General features: G+C 44.3%; 1 protein-coding gene across 8 annotated transcripts in view; it reads left to right on the top strand.

Annotated features, from left to right (window-relative positions):
* MCF2L2 (MCF.2 cell line derived transforming sequence-like 2) overlaps nucleotides 1-21,419 on the top strand; it is a 377,565-nt gene extending 356,146 nt beyond the window's left edge. For all 8 annotated transcript variants that reach the window (XM_074191036.1, XM_074191033.1, XM_074191034.1 and 5 more), the window contains 7 exons: nucleotides 560-652; nucleotides 3,826-3,897; nucleotides 5,369-5,455; nucleotides 8,170-8,288; nucleotides 13,412-13,524; nucleotides 13,622-13,725; nucleotides 17,411-21,419. In XM_074191036.1, coding sequence (XP_074047137.1) covers nucleotides 560-652; nucleotides 3,826-3,897; nucleotides 5,369-5,455; nucleotides 8,170-8,288; nucleotides 13,412-13,524; nucleotides 13,622-13,725; nucleotides 17,411-17,514 — 692 coding nt within the window. In that variant the 3' untranslated portion in view covers nucleotides 17,515-21,419. The remainder of the gene's footprint in view (nucleotides 1-559; nucleotides 653-3,825; nucleotides 3,898-5,368; nucleotides 5,456-8,169; nucleotides 8,289-13,411; nucleotides 13,525-13,621; nucleotides 13,726-17,410) is intronic.
* The last annotated feature ends 652 nt before the right edge of the window (nucleotides 21,420-22,071 follow it).

Raw genomic sequence — 22,071 nt, 5'->3', positions numbered from 1 at the left:
TGGCCTGAGGCACCGGGCCAGCATTTCCATCCCAGTGGAGAAGACAACAAGAACATATGAAAATGTGTATAGCGTGAATAGAAGTGTGATAAATACAATTCTGTACAAAGTACTTTGATGCAATGTGGTATGAGAAAGAAGATACTTATAGATGGGGGAACCAGGAGAGACGTCCTGCGCGACATGGCACCTGGACTCGTCTAAAAGAGAGAAGAGGACCTAAAGGAACATTGACTGATCTTGGAATCAAGATGATCTGGGGTTCAAATTCAGTCTCTGATATTTACTAGCTGAAATGGGGAAAATAACACCTGCAGCATCTGAGTCACAAGGGATGTCATAAGGGATAAGGAAACAGTGTACAGAACACTAGAGAAAAGTCAATTGATGTTCCTGTCATTATCATCATGAGTGTCTCATTTTCTGGACTGTCCTCACCAGACCAGCGATTGGTTTAGGGAATATCCCCAAGTCAAGCCTCAACTTCTTCCCAAGCATCCCCCACTTGCCATGTACCGCTCCCTGTCAGCTAACCCTGTCTCTCCACTTGTCCTACCAGATCCCGAAGCTAAAGAGAAGGATGTCACCAGGCGCTTCTCCCTCGCCTCTTCCCTTGGCACTGCAGCTCCCACCCCCACAGGCCTCACCAAAGGTACTGGATGCCCCCCTCCTCTCCTCATCCTGCCACCCACATTCCCCAGAACAGTGGCTGGGCAGCCTCCATGGTGGGGCAGCTGAACTAGTGGTAAGAGATACAGATGACTGAATGGCTCGATGAATGGATGGATGGAGAGATAGCTGCATATGTAGGTGGATGAATGTATCATATACATACATAGATGAATGGAGAGATCATTACATTTATAGGGTGGATGGAGAAAGATGAATAGATGGGGGCAGCTAGGTGGCGCAGTGGATAGAGCACCAGCCCTGGAGTCAGGAGTACCTGGGTTCAAATCCGATCTCAGACACTTAATAATTACCTAGCTGTGTGGCCTTGGGCAAGCCACTTAACCCCATTTGCCTTGCAAAAACCTAAAAATAAAAAAATATGAATAGATGGATGGATGAATGGAGAAATAGTTGTCTATGTGGGTGAATGAACAGATAAGATACATACATGAATGGAGAGAGAGTTGCAAATATAGGTGGATGAACACATACATATATAGATAGAGGGACAGATAGTTGCCTGTAAAGATGAATGGATAGGTATACACATATTTACAAAAATGATTGGAGAGATTGTTGCAAATATAGGTGGATGGAGAGAGAAAGAGATAGATAGATGGATGAATGGAGAGACAGGTGAATGATGTAGATATATACATACATATATAGATGGAGGAAGAGATCAGTGCCTATGTAGGTGAATGGAGAGAGAAAGATGACTCAATTGATGATGAGTTAATTGTATATATAAGTGAGTGGATAGATAAGATCCATACATACATACATACATAGATGGAGAGATAGTTGCATGGGTAGATGGAGAGAGAAAGAGATGGATTGATGGATGAATGCAGAGACAGTTGGATAAGTATATAAATGGACAGAGAAATAATTTGATTGTTGGATAGAGAGAATGAGATGGATAATTAATAGCTAGATAGTGATAAGTAATATAAGATTGCTAGTTAACTGGAAGTTGCTATAGATGAAAGAAGGCTGATATGTAGATATAGACTGATATGTAGATAAATGATAGCTAAATCTTGATAAGATGATTCATTGGTAGGAAAATAGAATGTCATTGAGCCAACTCTGTGTTGGACATCCTGCTAAGAGACAGGTTTTTTGAATGCTTCTGTCCCAGGCACTCTCAGTCTCATTTCCTGCCCTCTAGGAGCTTACATTCTAGAAGGGACCTGAAAGGTGGGAAGATGGAGAGAAGGGGGTAATTGGTAAAGAGACTTGTGGGTAGAAATCCAGTGGCAGTCTCTGAGAGGTCCAACCACCCTGCTAAGAATGGATGAATGAGGGACTTATCACTTTCTTGGAAACCTTCAAAGAGCCAGGACTGGTTCTACCAGATGGAGGCCTTTCACCATGAATAGGAAGCTGGGGCCAAAACAGCTTTATTGCCTGGTGGACAAACCTGTCCCAACTCTCTGCATTGGCAAAGGCTAGGCATTCTAACCCTAGACAGCATCTTATGCACTTGTTCTATCAGTCTCTGCCCTCACTCTCCTCTTGCCTTGGGCATCATGACCTATTCCCGAATGCCCTAGATACACACTGTTCTCCGAAGTGTTGCTTCCAGTCCCCAAATCTTCCTCAAGGACAGGTTTGACTGTGATACTCCCTAGCTCAAGAACCTTAACACCTCCCTGATGTCCCCGGGTAAACTAAAAATTCTTCTTTTTAGCATTTTCAACCTTTCTCAGACTGGTCTAGCCTACCGTAGACCCCTCTGGATCCCCCATTTTGGAACTGCATCCTCCTCTCCTTTGCCATTTAGCATCTTTAACTTTTTCTTTTTAATGTTATTTTATTTTTTCAATCACTGCAAAGATAGTTTTCAGCTTTCGTCTTTTTATAAACTCCATGTTTTTCTATCTCCTACCCTTCCCTCCCTCCACCCTGTGCAGTGAGTACTCTGATATAATCCTTAGCCTTTTCCAAGACAAAGCTCAGGTCCCACCCTCCTCTGAGAATCCCTCAGCCTATGCCTGGCTAGAGTGAGCTCTTACTAAATTCTGGCTGACTGACAGTCTCTCCAGTTCCTAGTCTCTTCTGAAATTAAGAACCTTGGGTACAGGGTGACGTGTGCCCAGCCCCTGGAGCTCAGGAGACCTTTGGACTGGATCTCATCTCTTCTCAGCAGATGCAAAGGGAGCATATTTAAGAGAACATTGACCCTGAAGGCAGAAGCTCTAGGTTCTCACCCAGCTCTGCCTCCTTAAAGCTTACATGATCTTGATCAAGCCATTCCCCTTCTTGGGTCTCAGTTTCCTCATCTGTAAAATGTTGGAGGTTGGACTGAATCTGATGCCCACTGAGGTCTAGAGGTCTAGAGCTAAGACCTGACACGTGTGACTTTGGACACATGTGACTTTGGACATGTCCCATCACCACCATGGACCTGAGTTTCTTTCCCTCAGGCCAGTAGACACCCTCAAAGAGAGGCAACAAGCATTTAAGTGCCTACCATGTGACACCAGCTAGGTGGCACTGTGGGTAGAGCAGGACCTGAAGTCAGAGTCCTGAGTTCAAATCCAGCCTCAGACACTTGATTAGTTAGTTGTGCGACCCTCAGCAAGCCTCACCGATTAAAAAGAAAAGAAAGCAAATCAGGTCCCAATTAAGGAAATAACCAGACGCTTTACATCAGTTCAAGGTTTCTGGTCCAAAAAGATGCTCCTCCTGGAGCTGAAAGAAATTGTAATGGTTAAAAATGACCTGCTGGTAGAAGTGAGGAGGGGTGTATTCTGAGCAGGAGGGAAGGGCTTTATCATGATGTGGAAGTGGGCATGGGATGCCAAGGTCAGGGGGAGGCAAAAATAGATTAAGCTGTAAGAACATCAAGTAATGGGAATTCATGTGAATATGACAAAGAGAGGCCCCTGGCTAGGAAGTAGGAGATGGATGACGATCTAAGCAGAGAGGGATCCGTCAGAAAGCCAGAAGAGGAACCACAAAGTCCGGAGATTTGGTTTCTAATGCTCGCCCTGGTGGGGCAGAATGCTTGGCTTCTGAAGCCTCCATTCCAGGGATGCCTCTCCCCTCGAACAGGCCAGCTGCCTCTGTGAAAAGGAAGACAGAACTGTAAATACAGGCATCCTCTTGTTCTGAAACTCTTTTGCATCCTTGAACTTCATATAGGTCCTCTGGGTCCTGCGGTTAAAGTCAAGAGACATGAAATAAAGAGCGACCCAACACCCCTTGGGTTTGAAGGTACATGCATGGTTACATTCAGCATGAATCTCCCCTCACTTGCATGTGCCATGACCCTTCTCTCCTTAGGCACCAGTCTTGTGAAATCTCTGGTCCAGTGACCACGCCTGCTCTATTCAAATGACGGGGAGGGAGGAGAAAGGGGTCACAGGATTTATGCTGGATTCCTGATGTTTCTCTCATTATTTCACCTGACCATCAAACTGGTCAACCTTAAGAGTTGCCCTTCTGGCATTCTCATGAACTGGCCGTTGTTCTCCCTTCCAATAAGACTATAGAACCATGCCATCTCCTTCTTTAATTATAGGAATTTGACTGGAGTGGAGAGTGTGGAGGGAGGCAAGGTTGGAAGGAGGCAAAGGTTGAATGGATGGTCCTAATTCCCCAAAGCATTGCAGTTTGGGAGATGAAGCATTCAGGGTGCACCACCCTCCTTAATCTCCCATGTACAAAGAGTCATCCTGACCTCCCTTGGTCTCCCTTCACCAAACCCCCATCCCTCCCACAAGAGTCACATTGATCCCTTACACCATGAGGAGAGGGAGAGTGCCCACTGGGCATCAGCTTGTTTGGGGGGTTCTCTCAAGCCAAGGTGAGGAGCTTGCCAACTCACCATTCTTCTGCTCTTTTGGATACTCTTGTCTCCAAAGTATAACTGTCCTGAGAATGAGTCAAATGCTAAGTGCTTGGGAGACCAAGAAAGGCTAAAAAAAACCCCAAAAAGACTAAAGACCCTGCCCTCAATGAGCTCAAACTCTAATGGGATATGAGCCAACTCCCCGGCCTGAAGCTTATGCAGGAGACAAGGACTGGGGCATGGTGCTGGTCAGATGGTTTAAATGGCTCCATTGCGCCATCTGGCGGACAGAAATGGGAATAGGCAAAACCAAAGCACAGTACTAACCCTTTTTGCTGTGATTCCCCCCCAAATAGAGCTACTTAAAAAGTTTTTCCTGATTGGTCTCATTTCAGTTTACTGAAGGGGGCTCACTTACTTCTGTTTCACATGTGGGTGTGGGTACCTCGTGCATCCTAGATTGTTAGGATCTCAATTCAAAATACTCAAACCTTGTAAAATAATGTAGCTTTGGCTAATGAAAACAGGTCAGAGAAACAGCACTGCTTCATTTTTGATGGTTGTGTGTTTTGAGGTCACTGGTTACCACCTTCCACCTGCCCTTGTTTCTGCACCATCACTCTTTGGGTTTGTTCTGCCTGTGAATACCCCAGAGCTCGAAAGACTCTGCATTGTTTTCGGCATGTGTCTGGAAGTTGGGAGGGACCATAGAGCTTCCAATCCACCTTCCAAGGACACCTGCTCAGCTTTAAAAGTTGGTGTGTCAAAGTTAACTTTTCACAGGGACTTCTGAATTTGTATTTGGTTTGTCTGGGGGCTTGTTTCTTTTTCTTTTCTTTTCTTTTTTTTTCCTGAAGGATTTCCATTACAAATAAAGTCTGCTTCCTGTCTCAGATGCTTTTGAGAATTCCATCCTGGCCCAGGCTAAATGTAGTGGCAGACCCACCACCAGAACAGTCCCCAGATCTGCCTCCCAGACAGGTAAGAGGTCCTCTCTCCTCTCCCTCTCTATCCTCTTTCTCTCAGTGAGCTCATAATGGACTCAACCACTTTTTCAGTATAGATATCATCCAGATCCACCCAGCCCTCATCCCTTTCCCATGGATTCGTCCTCACATCACCACTTAAACCTGCTGTACTTTTGCCACCTGGCTACCCCAGTGGCTTGTCAGACTCATTGTGTACAAAATTGGACTCATTATCTTTCCTCTTCCTCCTCCCTGTGTCCCATCAAGGGTAGCATCATGCTTCCCATTACTCATGTAAAAACATGGTTATTATCCTTGGCTTTTCATTCTCATTCCCATACTCCATCAGTTGTCAAGTCTTACTGTTTCCACCTTCTTGATCCCTCAGTATCCATTCTTTTTTTTCTCAGTCAATCAGTAAGCATTTATTAAACTCCACCTATTAGCACCACTAGCCCCTTTATACTATGCTGTAGATAGGGGAATAAAGCTACAAAAGAGAAGGTCCTTGCCCCCAAGAGGTTCGTATTCTGCTAGGAGGATATAGCATATTAACAGGTACATGCAAAATCTATCCAAAATAAGCAATTCTGAGGTGGAGGGAACTAGCCAAGCCTCTGGAAGGATAGGTTCTTGCACTGAGCATTGAAGAGATCTAGGCGGATAACTCAGGTCCACATCACCTCTTCCATTGCACTTATCATCTATAATGGTCTCCCTATTTCTAAGCAGCCACCAAAATAATCTCTCCATGTCGTTCCTCATCTCAGGAAGTTTCAATGGCTCCCTATTGCATCCAGGATCATACAAATACCTTTGTTTGACATTTAAAGTCCTTAACAGTCTGTCTCTAGCCTATCCATCCAGGCTGATGACTCCTCTTTACACACTCCAGTCAAATTGGATTACACAATATTCCATCTCTCCCGTTTTTTAATGAACTACTTCCTCACCTGTGAGTCTTGAAGCACCCTTCAAGGCCTAGCTCAAATGCCGTATCCTTCAGGAGGCCTGCCTTGATTTCCCCCATAGTCATTGCACCCCCCACCCCCGCTCAGATCAAGCCTGGTACTCATTGTTGTTTTCTCTTTACTGGCTGGGAGCATGTTGTATCCAGTAGAGTGCAAACTACTTGAGGGCAAAAACAGGCTGAAATTTCTAGTTCTATTTAGTACTAACTACAGTATCGAACATTATTAAGAGCTTAATATGAATCTGTTATTTACTGTGCCACAACTGGGGCAACTAGGTGGCACCATAGGGCTAAGGGTCAGGCCAACTCATTATCCTGAGTTCAAATCTAGCCTCAGACACCTACTAGATGTGTGATCCTGAGCAGGTCACTTGACCCTATTTACCTTACCTTTTTTTCACCTGTAAAATGAGCTGGAGGGGCAGCTAGGTGGCGCAGTGGATAGAGCACCGGCCCTGGAGTCAGGAGGACCTGGGTTCAAATCCTGTCTCAGACACTTAATAATGACCTAGCTGTGTGGCCTTGGGCAAGCCACTTAACCCCATTTGCCTTGCAAAAACCTAACCCCCCCCCCAAAAAAAATGAGCTGGAGAAGGAAATAGCAAACCACTCCAGTGTCTTTTCCCAAGAAAAATCAGGGTCACCAAGAGTTAGTCTTAATAACAAGAAAAATTGGGGGCAGGATAGATAGATTTTAGAACTGTCAGCAAAGAGCTGGTAATTAAATTCATGGGAACTGATGAAATTTCCAAATGTAGTAAGAGGAAGAAGAGAAGGAGGCCAAGACAGAACCTTGAGAGAAGCTTCTGAGGAGCTTTTGGTTTGGAAAAGAAGGAAAATAGGAGCAAAGGAAATAGAGAAAGAACAGTTAAAGAGGATAAGAAGACAAGCAGGAGAGATGGGTGTTGCAAAAATCTAGAGAAGGGGCAGCTAGGTGGATAGAGCACCAGCCCTGGAGTCAGGAGGACCTGAGTTCAAATGTGAACTTAAACACTTTATAAATACCTAGCTATATGACCTTGGGCAAGTCACCCAAGTCACCCATTGCCTGGCAAAAACCAAAAAAATTTTAAAATTAAAGAATCTAGAGGAAAAGAGAGTCAAATGAGCTACAGAGAGGTCTCTGAGAATACCTCCCTATGGGAGTGGAGATTCAGAGAAAGAGAAGAGATGGTGTGTTCCTCCTTTCTCATCTCATCTCTCCTCATTCTTTTTTTTAATTTTATTTGAGGTAATAGGATAAGTGACTTGCCCAAGATCACACAGCTAGGCAATTAAGTGTCTGAGTTCAGATTTGAACTCAGGTCCTCCTGATTCCAGGGCTAGTGCGCTATCCTCTGCACCACCTAGCTGCCCTGTCCTTATTCTTTATAAACAATTCAAGCCCCATTCCCTGGATGAAGCCTTCTCTGCCCACTACAGCCCATTGTATAGTGATATGCTCTACCTCTCTTAAGTTCTGGGTGGAGAGAGACAGATAGAATGTCAGACAAAGACAGAGAGAGAGATAGAATCAGACAGAAAAGGATGGAGAGAGAAAAGAAGAGTGCATGAGCTAGTTATGATTTGGTCCAGCTTCTTTTTGATGTTCCAGATTGTGACAGAAATTGGCTCCTAGAAAAAAAGAACTAATATTGTACCCCCTTTCGCCAGCATGTTATCTTTAGTAGTAGGAACTGGAGCTTGTGGATGCTTCTGGGTGACCCATGGCAAGCATTCTGCCTTAATTCTTCCCTTTGCTTTCCTTTGCCAAGGCTGGCCTGGCAGGCAACTTCCCTCTCTGGATACTTTTGAGGATTTTGAAGTCATTCCTTCCAGTACAGATGAACTTTCTAACTCTTCAGACATGGAAGAAGACACCAGTGCCCATAATGTAAGATTTTGCTCTTTCTTTCTTTTATTTTCTTCATCATCTATCCTCCCCCCTATTCCTTCCTTCTAATTTCCTTATTTTCTTCCTTCATATCTCTTTCCTTTTTTCCTCCTTCCCTCCCTCCCACCATCCTTTCTTCCCTTCCTCCTTTCTCTTCCCTTCCACTCTTTTCTTCCTTTCCTTTCCTTTCTTCCTTTTTTCTTCCCCTTCTTCCTCCTTCTCTACCTGCCTTCCCTTCTTCTTTTCATCTCCTCTCTGCATCTCTGTGAATATCTACCTCTCTCCTCTTGTGTAAATAGGCACTTAAACAAGAGTTTAATAGGCCCTGTTTATCCTCCTTGTCTCAGAAACCAGACAAAATTGAGGGGAAGACTTATGATCTCTTTGCAGTGCTGGGCCATGGAATCAGGAAGACCTGAGTTCAAATCCTACTTCTGATACTTACTGTGTGATCCTGGGCAATGTCACTTCATTCTCCTTATGCCTTAGTTTGCTCACCTGTTTTAAAAAAATGAGGTGGAGAGAAGGGAGTGGAGAGGGCACTGCCAGACTCAGTATAGTCAGCCTATTTTGAGGCTCCTGTGAGATAATATCTGCTAAGGGCTTTGTAAATTTTCAAGAGCTCTAGGACTATTGGTCCCTATTACTAGTCTTAGTCCTTTCCTGATTAGTGATTGTGTGGTATGTACCCTCACCCAGTACATTTCAGAGATTTCTCAAGGTATGAGAACAGTCTTTGCTTGATTCTTGAGAAGTAGGCATCAACTCAACCATATAGTAGAGTGAGGCAGCAGGGTACAAGCAGCAGAAGCAATATATGTGATTCCTAACGTGACCCCCCCTCCGCTGACCCATTCTCATTAGTTAAGAATGTGGTCTTCACAATCTAAGCATGTAAGCTAAGTTAAAGAAAAGTACATAATTCAAAGAAAAACATGTTTCTCCTCTGGCCCTGAGGGATTTATGGACATCTGGACTAAGTAGATAAGGAGCAAGGTCGGTTTGCTCTTTATATTTCGGTCATGGTAATATCCCCCGACATACCAGGAATTGCTTGTCAGAGGAGGAGGGGAAGAAGAGTCATAACCCATAGCTCAGCTTATTCTAATCTACAATATTCTCCTGAAGAAATATCAGACTTTATCCCATTCAGTGATGAATGGGATATGAAGGTATGATCGGGGTGGACAGCTCTAGAGGATTGATGTCTAGTGGATTGTGGACCAGAGAAGATCCGGACTTTTTGAGGGGTCAGGGAAGCAGGGGCCGCCTCCATTAGAAACCGCCCCGCCTGTCAGCGTTGACTTCCCAAGAATCCGACCATTGATTCATGAATGCCATCCTGTTCCAGCTCCTCCGACACATCCCTCTCCAGTCTCCAGTTCATTGGGTCATAGACTCTTAGAACTAGAGGAATCTCCATTCCTCACTACAACCATTAAATTTGGGGGCCAAGAGAGGAGGGGGATTTCCTTGTCCGAGGTTACCCAGGTAGGAATGCCCATTGTATCATCACTGCCCAGTGGGGTACAAATGTCAGAATTACCCCTACCTAGCCTATCTGCCTATCCTCCAGGATGCCATAGATGAGACAGCCTAGGAAAAGAGAACTCCATTCGGGGTCTCAGGACATCTAAGCTCCTCTGTGGGGATGTGTTTGATGAAGGAGTTTTGGTTTTGATTCGCTCCTACAAACTGACAGCTTCACACCAACAAAACTAAAAAGTATATTTAATAAAGTGATTATAAAGCAGGTAGAAATAAATCAGTTTTATAGAAAAAGTAACCAATAAGTCCCAATGTAATAAAAAGAAGAGTAAAACCTACATAAACATAGATATTAAGAGAAAACATCACCAATCGGGGGAGCTTCAACATCTGAATCAACAGCGACTGGGGAGTCCCAGGTTACAGCTTTCAGAGTCCTGATCTGGAAAGCCCCAGGCAGAGCATCCTCTCCATGGGTGAGACTCTATTAAGCTGGGGTTTAATTAGATCTTATATAGCTTGAGAACAAAGAAGACTTCTTGCCAATTTTTTGTGGAATAAAACCAAATTTTCCAGGTTGTCCAAGGAGGGAGCCACCCCTCCCTGAACTCCAAGAATGATGGTGTTTGCATTCAGGAATGGCTAGTTCCTGAAGAGATAGGCAATGTCCATCAAGTCCTCTTGAGAGGCTGGCCAGGACCAATCAAAGACATTCAGCAGTTCTTTTAAATACTCAAGCTGTTTTATATATGTGCATGAGAACAATCCTGCTCGTCTCCCCTCCCTGTACATCAGGGGTGAATTGGGGCAGTGATGCTCTGTATAACAGAGGAAAATTGAAGGTCAGTAATTCTCTGTAGCTAAATTATAAGGCCTTACCATGGAAAATCTTACATCCTATGTATTAACCATATAGGATGACGCTCTGTCCCCTGGCAAGTCACTTGACTACTGTTTCATCTACCCCAATAGATGGAGGAGGAATGCCTTCAGCCTTCCCAGACCCTCAGAGGATAGAATATAGGGAAGGGAGAGGGGTTAGAGGATGGCAGAATGTCCCCTCCCATTATCTATTGTCTTTCCCTTTCTTACACACACACACACACACACACACACATACACACACACACACCCCTCCATAGCAATGATGACCTACTTGGTCCTCAGCACAACTCTAAATGTGATTTTCCTAAAGCACGAGTAGTTATGTTCCCTCCCCACTCTATAAACCCCAGTGGTTCCCTATTGTCCCCAGAATCAAATAACAAATTCTCTTCTAAGTCATTAATCCCCTGTATTTATGCAACATAGGCAGCATCTTTAGAGACAAATCCAGGGTGCTGGCATGGTGGGCTCAGAGTAGAAGGGACCATCCTCCACTTGGCTCACCTCCACACCCTCTAGGAGCCAACCACATTGGCCCTGGGTGGTCTCCACACAAAACTTCATTTCCTATCCCCCCATGCCTGGAAAGCTTTCTTTCTCGCTTTTTCCTGGCTGCATTCAAAAACTCAGCTCAAATTCTACCCTTGATAGGAAACCTTTCCCAGTCTCCACAAATCTGTTAGTGCCTCCCCTTACTCCCTCCCCCCCAGCTTCCCACTAGGTGGTGGGTCAGAAGGACCAGAGTTCAAATAGGAGCTCACTTAGCTGTGTGACCTTGGACAAGTCACTTACCTTTGGCTACCTCACATCCAGGATCATCTCCTGTCATCCTGATTCATATCTGGTCACTAGACCCAGATGGCTCTAGAGAAGAAAGTGAGGCTGGTAACTTAGCACGGCCCCCTCACCTCCAAATCCAGTTCACTTGCTTGTCATGACATCACCTCCCTGATACCATAGTCTTCTTTGAGAATGAAGGACAAACAACAAAACTTCACCATATACCTGATCAATTTACACATTATCCCCTCTTTTGAAGGTGAGTTCATTAAGGGTGGGACATGGGGGTGCACACCACCTTTCTTTGTATATCATAGTACCCAAGCATTCAATAAATGCTTTTATTGTATTATTTGTACCTGAACAGGTACAAAGTTTAGTTCATTTAGTTCATTTAGTTCATTCATTCATTCATTCAGCAAGCATTCATTAGCCATTTTGTGATAGGCACTGGGCTGGGTTGGAAATACAAAGAGGTCCCTGTCCTTGCTGAACTTTATGGACAATCTCCCGGGAGTGAGAGGGAAAGGGGGAACCGTTTGTAGATAGAAAAAAAAGGTGTTGTCAGGGCAGTCCCTTTCTCACAACTGATGATCTGAACTGGTCAGGCTGGGATGTTGATATTCAGTCTCAAACTCACCTCAGCATATTGTTGTCATGCTTATGAAGTCACAAAGAGGTGCTGTTGTGTGTGTGTGGGGGGAGAAATCTATTCCTTCCCCTTATTGGAGATCCAAGGGAGAACTGACAATGGTGTTACCTAACAGAAGTTATCTCTAAAAGAGATTTTTTTTTTATCTTGTGTTTTAATAGGTTTTTTTTTGGCAAGACAGTCAGGGTTAAGTGACTTGCCTAGGGTCACACAGCTAGTTAGGGTCAAGTGTCTGAGGCTGGATTTGAACTCAGGTCTTCCTGACTCCAGGGCTGGTGCTCCATCCATTGCGTCACCTAGCTGCCCCTATTTTAATAACTCTTATATAAAATTTGTCAGGCAGCTCCTCCGTGCTTGATCACTCAGCTTTGATCTTTCCAATCACAGAATATACAGGAACCCACTAGATCCTGACAGTCGTGTATGTCCCTTGTTAACCATATTAATTTTCTTAGGCTAAAAATGAAATAACAAAAAGTTAGTTTATCCATGAAGTTTTTATTCTTTTAAGATCTTACCCATGGGTGGATGACATCATGAAAGCTATCAACCAAGAGTTTAATAAGGGAAAAGTCTCTCTGGGGGAAAAGAAATCTCACAAAGAGTCATTAAAAATTTAGACAGCCAACCAATCAGGCTATATATTGGTACATGAAGGTGTCATTGATTACTTTATGATCCTCTAACCCATAAGTTCTATTCTATGTCAGAACTGACACAGATCCATTTAGCAACAGGACTACTGTCTCCTCCTTTGATTTGATAGTTTATGTTATTATCAGATATGATCTAGACATATAAAATATTGGAATTTATCCCTTTCCAAAATGTCATAAGAATGTCTTTATCTTTCTGATAGAGATAACCAGACCAGTTTCTTGCCTTCTCCTGATAGATTTTACTCTTATTTTTGCCACAAATGTGAAAGCCCAACTTGCAGATGCAGTTAGAGGGGAATCAGGCTATATTTCACAGAGTTTCTCTTCCCATTTATAGCTGGAAAGAGATCTTGAGGAAGGCAGAGGCTAATATTCAGACTTAAACCCCAATTAGGGGTTGAGAAACTCAATTTTTTATCAGAAATATAGAATTAAAGAGTGTAAGACTTAGGACCCTTTAGCAAGAGGCCAGAGCTTGTGTCCAGTCACCTGGACCCAGAGCTCAAGATTCCCATAGAATGAGATTCTTCCCTTTCTCATCATCTTGTTCCTCTTCCTCATTAAGTGACCTATTGATTGGATTTCCATTCACATCTACCTCTGAGCCACTCAGGGTCCTATTTTGCATGGATGAGATGAACTGTTCCCTTTCCTTCCAGGTGTCAGGCCTTTTCCGAGTAGAGGGTAGTTATGAAACCTGCTCCCCGGATTCTCTCACCCTGGAGGATGGTGACTTGGTGCAATTTGTACAGGAGGGAGAAAATGGACAATGGTGAGTGTGGAGACACAAAGGGGGAATAAGGAAGAGGGTGAATACATTAGAAAAAATTAACTAACTGATTTCCCTGAATTTCTTTTTGTCATTTCAGGTTAGTCAAGAAATTGGTTTCTGAGAAAAGTGACTGGGTGCCTTCCAGTCTTCTTCATCCTGCAGGTATAGATGGTGACCAGGTTCATAAAAATAATAACACAGGTAAGGCCCAGACAGGAAGCAGGGTGCAACAGGTTGGGCGGTGGATGTGCCTCAGCAGAGGCTTGAGTTTGAATTCCACCTCCCACACCAGCTAAGTGACCTTGGGCGAACTAATGTCTTCTGTCTGAATCCCCATTTCTTACCACCTGCAAAATGTGGACAATAAGGAAGGAAGGAAGTTCATACTAAGCAGCAGACATTCTGTTAAGCTCTTTGTACCTATTATCTCATTAGATCTTCACAACAAATCCATTTAACCATAAAGAAAAAAAATTTCAAAAGGCAGCTAGATGATACAGTAGATAGAGCACCAACCCTGGAGTCAGGAGAACTTGAGTTCAAATCTGACCTCAGACACTTGATACTTACTAGTTGTGTGACCTTGGGCAAGTCACTTAATCCCATTGCCTCAGGGAAAAAAAACAAACAAATCCCACCAAACAAACCCATTTTATGGTTGGGGAAACTGGGGCAAAAGACATTAAGTGGCACATTAATCTGAGGCTAAATGTGAACTCAGGTCTTCTCCTAAGCACCTTGCCACCTCGCTGCCCCTAGATGATAGCATCTGGGTTGTCTACCTCATAGGGTGATCAAGTGAGAATGTATATAACAATATACAAATGAGACAATGCCTATAGTAAGATAAAGTATATAAGGGTTCTTTGGAATCCTTAAGACTGGGGTGGAGAACCTTTTTCTGCCAAGGACCATTTGGACATTTATAACATCATTCCAAACCTCTATATGTGGTCAAACATTTAGTTAATTCACTCCTTAAAAACTCAAATCTATTGAATTTCGAGTCTAGCCTGGCGACAGCGCCAGACCAGTGTGCCCCCCCGCCTTAAGACATCATGTTAAAACCTGCTATTATGTTGAAAGAAAGAATGAATAAATGAAAAAGTATTCTTGATCTCCCACTATATGTTAAAATAAGAGGTGACAACATGTATAGAGGGAGAAGGGTCACAATGGGATGGAACAGCCAAAAGTTATAATCACTAAAGTGCTTAAGTGCCAACCAAATCACATGTCTTACTTAGGTAAGGTCTCTGACCTCAAAGAGAGATGTTGGGATCCTAGATTTACAGTTGGTTAGGACGTTTGAGTTCATCGAGCCCAAGTCCATCATTATTCAGAGGGGGAAGAGTGGTTTGTTTAAAGTCACAGAGCTGAAAAGGATCAGAGGCAGGATTCAAAGCCAGTCTTACTGACGTCTGGATCATTTTTCTATCTCCTATACCTCACTGTGTCTACACTTTGTTATTACACAGACACACTAACACACTTTAGACTCAGAAGTCCGCTCATTGGCAGATCTCTTTTGGAGAGCAATGCTGCCATCTATAAGTGCTACCGTGTTTCATGAAGAAAAGAGTCAGAAGGAACTTTTCAGTAAAATATAAACTCAAAAAGGGAAAGAAAGTCATAAAAAAACCCATTATCAGGGCAGCCAGGTGGCACAGTGGATAGAGCACTGGCCCTGGAGTCAGGAGGACCTGAGTTCAAATCCGGCCTCAGATTCTTAATAATTACCTAGCTGTGTGATCGTAGGCTAGTCACTTAACCCTATTGCCTTACAAAAAAAAAAATAACTAAACAAAAAAAATGTATCACCAAAGCCCTTGCATATGATATTTGCTTAAAATGCATTTCTTGAATTTGATTGTATCATATTATCAGATCAAATGTATATGCTAACTCAAACAGGTTAGAAATTTAGTCCTGTCTTTATGTTGAATCCTAGAAATTTAGCACTAAAAAATAATTATTTGAACTAACCCCCCTCATTTGACAAATCAATTGACAAATATTTATTAAACATCTCCCATTTGAGGAAACTCCCTCCTCCAAAGCAGAGCCATTCTTTTCTCAGCATACAGTCTGAAGTAAGACAGGAGGACTCAGGTTCAATGACTTGCCTAGGATCATACATCCAGGATTGGTTAGAGGCAGGATTTGAATCTGAGTCTCCCAAGGTTTGCTTTGCCTACCAGGCTGTTGTGTTGGGCATTTTGAATTTAAAAAACTCCTGCTTTCTAGGAGTTTACATTCTAGCAAGGAGAAACACCATGTATGGATGTAGCCGGGTATATGGGAAACATAACTGCGTGGTGATTGCCTTATAGACACTCAGAAAAGTCAGTCAGTTAGTAAGGATTTATGAAGTTCCAGACCCTGGGCTAAACCCTGAGGATACAAATAGAAGCCAAAGACAGTCCCTGCCCTCAGGGGGTTTCCAGTCTAATGGAAGAGACAACCAACAAATGACTGCAAATGATCTATAGACTGGGTAAGTTGGAAATAATTCAGAGAAATGAGACATTAGAAAGATAATGATGATGATGATGATGACGATATTTTGTCCTTTTTTTCTCAAAGAGGACCATGACATCAGGGAGGTGGTACTATGACAAGTACATGAAATGAATTTGAGTGAGAGGGGTCTGTGCTGTCACCAGCCTCACTTTCCCTTCCAGAGTCATCAGAGTCCAGTGGCCAGATAGGAATCAGGCTGATGGGGGATGGCCCTAGATAGGAGGTGATCAATATTGAGTGACTTGCCTAAAGTCACACAACTAGTAAGAGTCAAATATCTGAGACTGGATTTGAACTCTGGTCCTCCTGCCTCCAAGGTCAATGTCACAACTGTCCTGTGCTCTAGAATTAAAGAGACATAGGGAAAGTTTTCCTGTAGAGAAATGGAATTTGAGTTAGGACTTCTAGGAAGCCAAGAGGTATCAATGAGTCCATGAGAAGGGAGAACATCTCAAGCATGGGGGACGGCCAGGGAAAATGCCCCCACTTGATAGATGGAGTATCTGGCACATTCTTTCTCAATACTTATTCCCTCATTCATGTTCTCTGGCAAAGGACTGGCCCAAGGTCATATACCACACATCCTTCAGAAACCAGGCCCTCCTATATCCACCCTCCCACCTGAAGGCCCACCTGCCACCCAGCAGAGAGGAAACCCTGAGCCTTTCCAGCCTGGCAGCTAGAAGGGGCAAACTCCCCAAATGCCATTCATTAATGGTAGCTCCTTTATACTGGAGCTGTTAATCTTTTTGTATGTTATGGACCTCTTTGGGAGTCTTGCAAAACCTGCCAGTCCTCAGAATAATGGATTTAAATGTATAAATATAATTTTTTTTCCCAAAAGAAACCACTTATATTAAAATAAAGATAACATTTTTCCCACCCCAAAATCATCAAACCCCCCTGAACTCAAGGTGTCAGATGACCCCAGGTTAAGAACTTCTGCTTCTTTACGCTTATCCTTTGACTCACAGCAGAAAATGATCCCACAGGGGCTGGGGATTTTTCACATTCTGAGAAGATCACTCCCTCTAGATTGCCCTTGAAATAAACTATCAGCTCCTTGAGAATTGGGACAGCCTAATTTTCTGTGTGGGGATCGCCTGGTATACCATAGGCATTATTTAATAAACGTTTGTTGGTGTCTTGGTTAGTGAAGCAGCATGGCTGCCTAGCTGAGGTGCCCCCACACTGCCAGCACAAAACCTTCTGTGCCTTAAGAAACCTTTCAGGATTCCCTTGCCACTACCTACCCAGATAATAATTAAAAATAGGGGTAGAAATTGATGATGATGATGATGATGATGATGATGATGATAATAATAAACTCTTATTTACCAGATCTCATGTGTTTGCATTGCAGAAGCATATTTGAATTCTGGTGAGCCAGGGATGACGGACTCAGAAAGGAAGGAGAACCACCTTGTGCAAAGGCTATCATCAGCTGCGCAGAAGGCTGAGAGCTGAGCCTGCCTGGCCCTCTGCCCACAGCCTCATCCATCTTGTACCTTTGGTTTTGTTTGGATGTTGTTTTGCCCCTCCCTCCCTTTATCACCCTGCTCCCCCCCCCATGCCTGGACTTCTGGGAAACTCCAGACCCCCAAACCTACAGGAATCATTCCATCTGGTCAGTAAGAAGAAGCAAAAGAAGCTTTGTCAGGAGTCAAGACAAAAGCAAAGGCCTCCCATTTGCTCCTGACCTCCATCTGCTCTGCCACCCGTGATGTGTTCTCCAGGGCTTGGCTGTCAGGATACCTCGGGGACCAAATCAATGGGGGCTGATCACTGTCTTTGGAAACACTCCTTTCCTCTTCCCAAGTACAATGACGTCCTATACTGTTTTGCTTCTTCATCAAAGGTGTTCCGGGGGGGGGGGGGGGGGCTGCGTGAGACAGGCCCTGGCCCTGTCCTGGGAAGGTGAGCCAGGTGCATACCTCAGCCAGGTGTGGACAGGGAGGGAGACTGGAGGAATTGCCATCCGGATCACCGTCTGGCTCATTGCGAGGAAAGGGGAGGTGATCTGGACAGCAACCAAAGCTCATCTGGGATGCCCATCAGCAATGAGGCCAATGACCCTGCTCATACTTGAGGCTAGACCAGGTTTACATTTGGGGCGTTTTCAGTGTTTACTCTTGGGAGAGACTGACAGCCAGTGCACGCCCCACTATTGCCCAGGGATGGCAGGGCTTAGCCTACCCTGGAACTCCCACACCTGTTGCTGAAATGTGGGGCACTGGCGAGGGCGGAAGCTCGTCTGATAGGAACGTATCCCAGGCTGATCCCTGGGCCCTCTATCCGGAGGGGGCGGGTGGACTGTAGACCCCAAGCTGCTATTGTACCTGGACAGGCCTCACGGTGCTAGGGAGCTGAGGAGAGCCCCGTGTCTAACCGAGGAGGATTCCATCTCTCATGATCATCATAGAAAATAAAGTGTGGTTTACAGGAAACCTGGCAGGAAGGTGTGAGGAAATGACAGGAGGCAGATGGGGGAAGGGAAGGTACCCCCCCCCAGCAACCCTCCCTCTGCATTTCAATAAGTGTCCATCCACTGCCCTCTACTGGGCAAGCTGGAGTGGGAGGAAGAGAGGGCAGGGTAAGAAAGCATCCTCACCTGGGATTGCCCCAGCCTCACCTGGCTCCAGCTCAGAGCTGGGAGAGCGAGGCTCGGCAGAAGCCCATCATTCTTTTCTCCTCTCTTCACCATGAAGCCAGGAGGGGGGCACTTACCCTGAGCTGGCCGGGCAGAGAAGAGAAACTCAGTATGTTGACTTTCTGATTTCCTGCCTTGGAGAATCCTATAGACTCACAGACCCTCAGCAAGAAATCAAAGGGCACAGCCAGCTCCATGAGAGCCAGACAGACGGGCCTTCAGACTCCGGCTCTTCTCTGTGGTCATGGGTCGAGCAGAGGCATCCCCAATGGCCCTTTACCCGACTGTTGCTGTCTGTTCTCTATCCATCTCAGTTGTCTGATATATTTTAATGATTCGGTGCCAGGAGATGCCACTCTGACGTATTTTTGGTTTTAATAGTGATGGTGGCAGTTCCCTCAAGCTTAGGAGCCAATGACTCCAACCACCTCATTTCTTCCATACTGCGGTACACCCCCCAAGGTGACCCTAACCAAAATTCGGTTTCTCAGACAATTTTACCAACTGAATTTGGAAAGCATCTGAATTTGGGGGAGACCCAGTCGCATTAGTTTATGAGCACTCCAACAGAGACACAGGGACCATCGATCATTCGTCTTTCTGGGCTTTCACTGTCCGGTGTTCACTCTTTAGCTGAACAGAAATTCTTCCTGAGTATTAGCAGACGAATTTGCCCCGTGAGAATTTACTAAGGTTGAATAGAAGTACCAGGCACATGTCCGAATCAACTGAGAAAGGAAATAGCCATGAGAAGGAAAGGCCCTGGGATGTAATGAGAGGCTGGGGAGCGGAGCTGCCTACAAGGACTCCCAGACATCCCCTTTGATCTTGCTAGTCTCTTCTTCCCATATTAGGAGAATTATTGGTTCTTTTGAGACCAGTTTTCCCCCCATGCCAAAAGCTGCATTTTCTATTTGATGAGTGTAAAGGCCAAAAATACCCCCCACCACCACCACCATCACGCCCACCCCAGCCCACCAGTCTCCTAAGCTGGGATGCCAGAGCCTCTAGTCCAGTCACTTCTCTGATCTGGATGGGTTTTTCCCCTCATCCTGACTTCTCTCTCTGACTGCCGGGCTAACCTCAGAACCACTTGGTGGGGGGGGGGGGGAGCTTCCTTTCCTTTTTTCTCCAGGATTTAAAAGGCTTTCCCCAAAATCTTTTCAGCTAAATGGAATGCCTGGCTGGCCACCACTTCTCCCGAATCCCCAAGTTTTATGAAAATAGTTGGACCAATCTGAAAAGACTTTAAAGAAATATGTCTGATATGTATGACTGTAGATGTTCTTTCTCCCTCCTGTATCACTGAATGTTCTGTGTGACTCTTTGGGGATTCTCTCTGTAACTAGTACTTAGTAATCTCAATGCCCCTATATTAGTGCATGCATCTATCTCCCTGGCGGTGGAGCTCCTGCTCCCCCGCTTTAGCCATTATTACTGAAAACTGCAGGTCTGTAATAGTTATTTTCCAAAAAAGTCATTTTTTTTTTTACAAACCCAACATTTTTCAGCCTCACTTTCCCCATCTTAGCAGATTTCTGGACTTTGACTCTCCTGCTTTGTCTTGCCTTCATTCTAGGTTCTCCACTTTCCATAATGGCTTGTTGGATATTTCTTTTTAAATGCAGATTGACAGGAAAACATTTTGCTTGTTACCAGAAGGGGCAAAATCCATCAAGACTGTGTGTCTCTACAGGGTTGTAATGTAGCAGACTTTAAAAAAAGGGGGTGCTGTGTGGTGAGGAGAGGGGGGAACCAGGCCTCATGGGCCCATAGCCAGGACAGCTTTCATTTCAGGACTTCATTTTCATCTTCCCATTCTCCCGCCTAGGCAAGTAGAAGGGCAATTATTTTCTCTTTGGCACGGACAATGCCAGATAACACGGAGGGCTCCGGAAGCTCCATGGAATGAGGAGGGGAAGCTGGGGGGGGGTTAGTAGTTAAAGGATCTGGGTGCTGCTCTGTTCTTTGTCGTTCTGTTCACCTTTGCCAGGACAATCTTTTCTGCAGTGTGTTATTTTCCGGTAAGCAGGGAATCATTACCTAGTGCATTACAACCCACACACTGTGCAAACTGACATCATGAAGTGCCAGATGAGATGGTTTTTCTGGAAGCTACTTCACTCAAAGCCAAATCCACGGGCCTTCTCCCACCACTGACCAGCAGGCTCAGACACTTTGCACTCTGCCCACAGGCAAGAGAAAAGTCACTTTAGTAGCTAACCTTTCATTCTGAAATGCTCTGAGGTTTGGAGCAAGTCCTGAAGAAGAATCAAGAAGGCTTGTGCCATTTCTGACTCCGCTGGCCAATCAGAAGGACAATCAGAGACCACCAAGAAGTCACGGGTGGCACACTTAGATCAGCCTTTCATTAGTCAGGAACCATCTCACCCCTGAGTCCTCTTCAAAACCACTGACCCTTGCAAGAGATTGTGATTCTTAATGCTTTTTTCATTATTGAAAGATGAAATTATTTATATATTGTTCTTGGGAAGAGAATCAGACGGGCCAGGGCACGGAATTCTGCTGTTGTCTGATTATTTGGGCTGAATTTGATTTGTTTGGGGTTTGTTTCGGTTTGGATTTAGGGGTTGTTTTTTTTTCTTTTTTGGCCAGAATTGAATGTATGAGTTTATACCTTTAAAAAAATGTGTGAAGCCAATTTTTCTGTAAATATACCATGATGTAGGACAACACTTTGTTTGAACTTTATAAAAATGATACCTACAGTAATACAAAAGCCTTCATGTGTGTTTTGTTGAAATTGATTGTTGAAGATGCCAACCAAGACAGGTATATGCTTCTGAGAAGGTTGCCCTCCCGTTCCCCATCCCCATTTCCACAATGAGGTGGGAGAGACAGGCTAAAGAGAGCCTGAAGAAAGAAGTCAGCTAGGACTACTAACATTGCACAAGGCATTTTGGACCTCACTGTGATTAGGACAATTGCATATTCCCTGGAAGGGGTGGTTATTGCAAGCCTCTCAAACAGATAAGAAGCTAGGTTGTGGAGGGTTTTAAAAGTGTGGAGGAGTTTCTAGAGGTAATGGAATCCAGCCAATGTAGAGTCAGGACATCAGAGGCCATACCCAACCCTCTCATTTTAAACATGAAAAAAAAGAGAAAAGGCATTTCTCGAAAAGTTTCTTTATAAAACTGGGTGAAATCTTTAACAAAACACATGAAAAAAACAAATGACCAAGACACTCCAGGGTAACTGGCATATTCCATGGTGGGAAGGGAATTGACAGCTGATAAAAGTTCATATTTCTAGACTTAAAAACATTTTATAAAGTGGTTACCAATAGTAGATAGTGGGCCAGCCTTGATATCATATCATGATATCATGAAGAAATGAGGTGGTTGGAGTCAATG

This window comes from Macrotis lagotis, chromosome 6, assembly GCF_037893015.1.
Source record: "Macrotis lagotis isolate mMagLag1 chromosome 6, bilby.v1.9.chrom.fasta, whole genome shotgun sequence".
In the NCBI taxonomy this organism is placed as follows: domain Eukaryota; kingdom Metazoa; phylum Chordata; class Mammalia; order Peramelemorphia; family Peramelidae; genus Macrotis; species Macrotis lagotis.
Note: the sequence above shows the minus strand (reverse complement) of the source record. Positions and strands in the feature narration are given on the sequence as shown.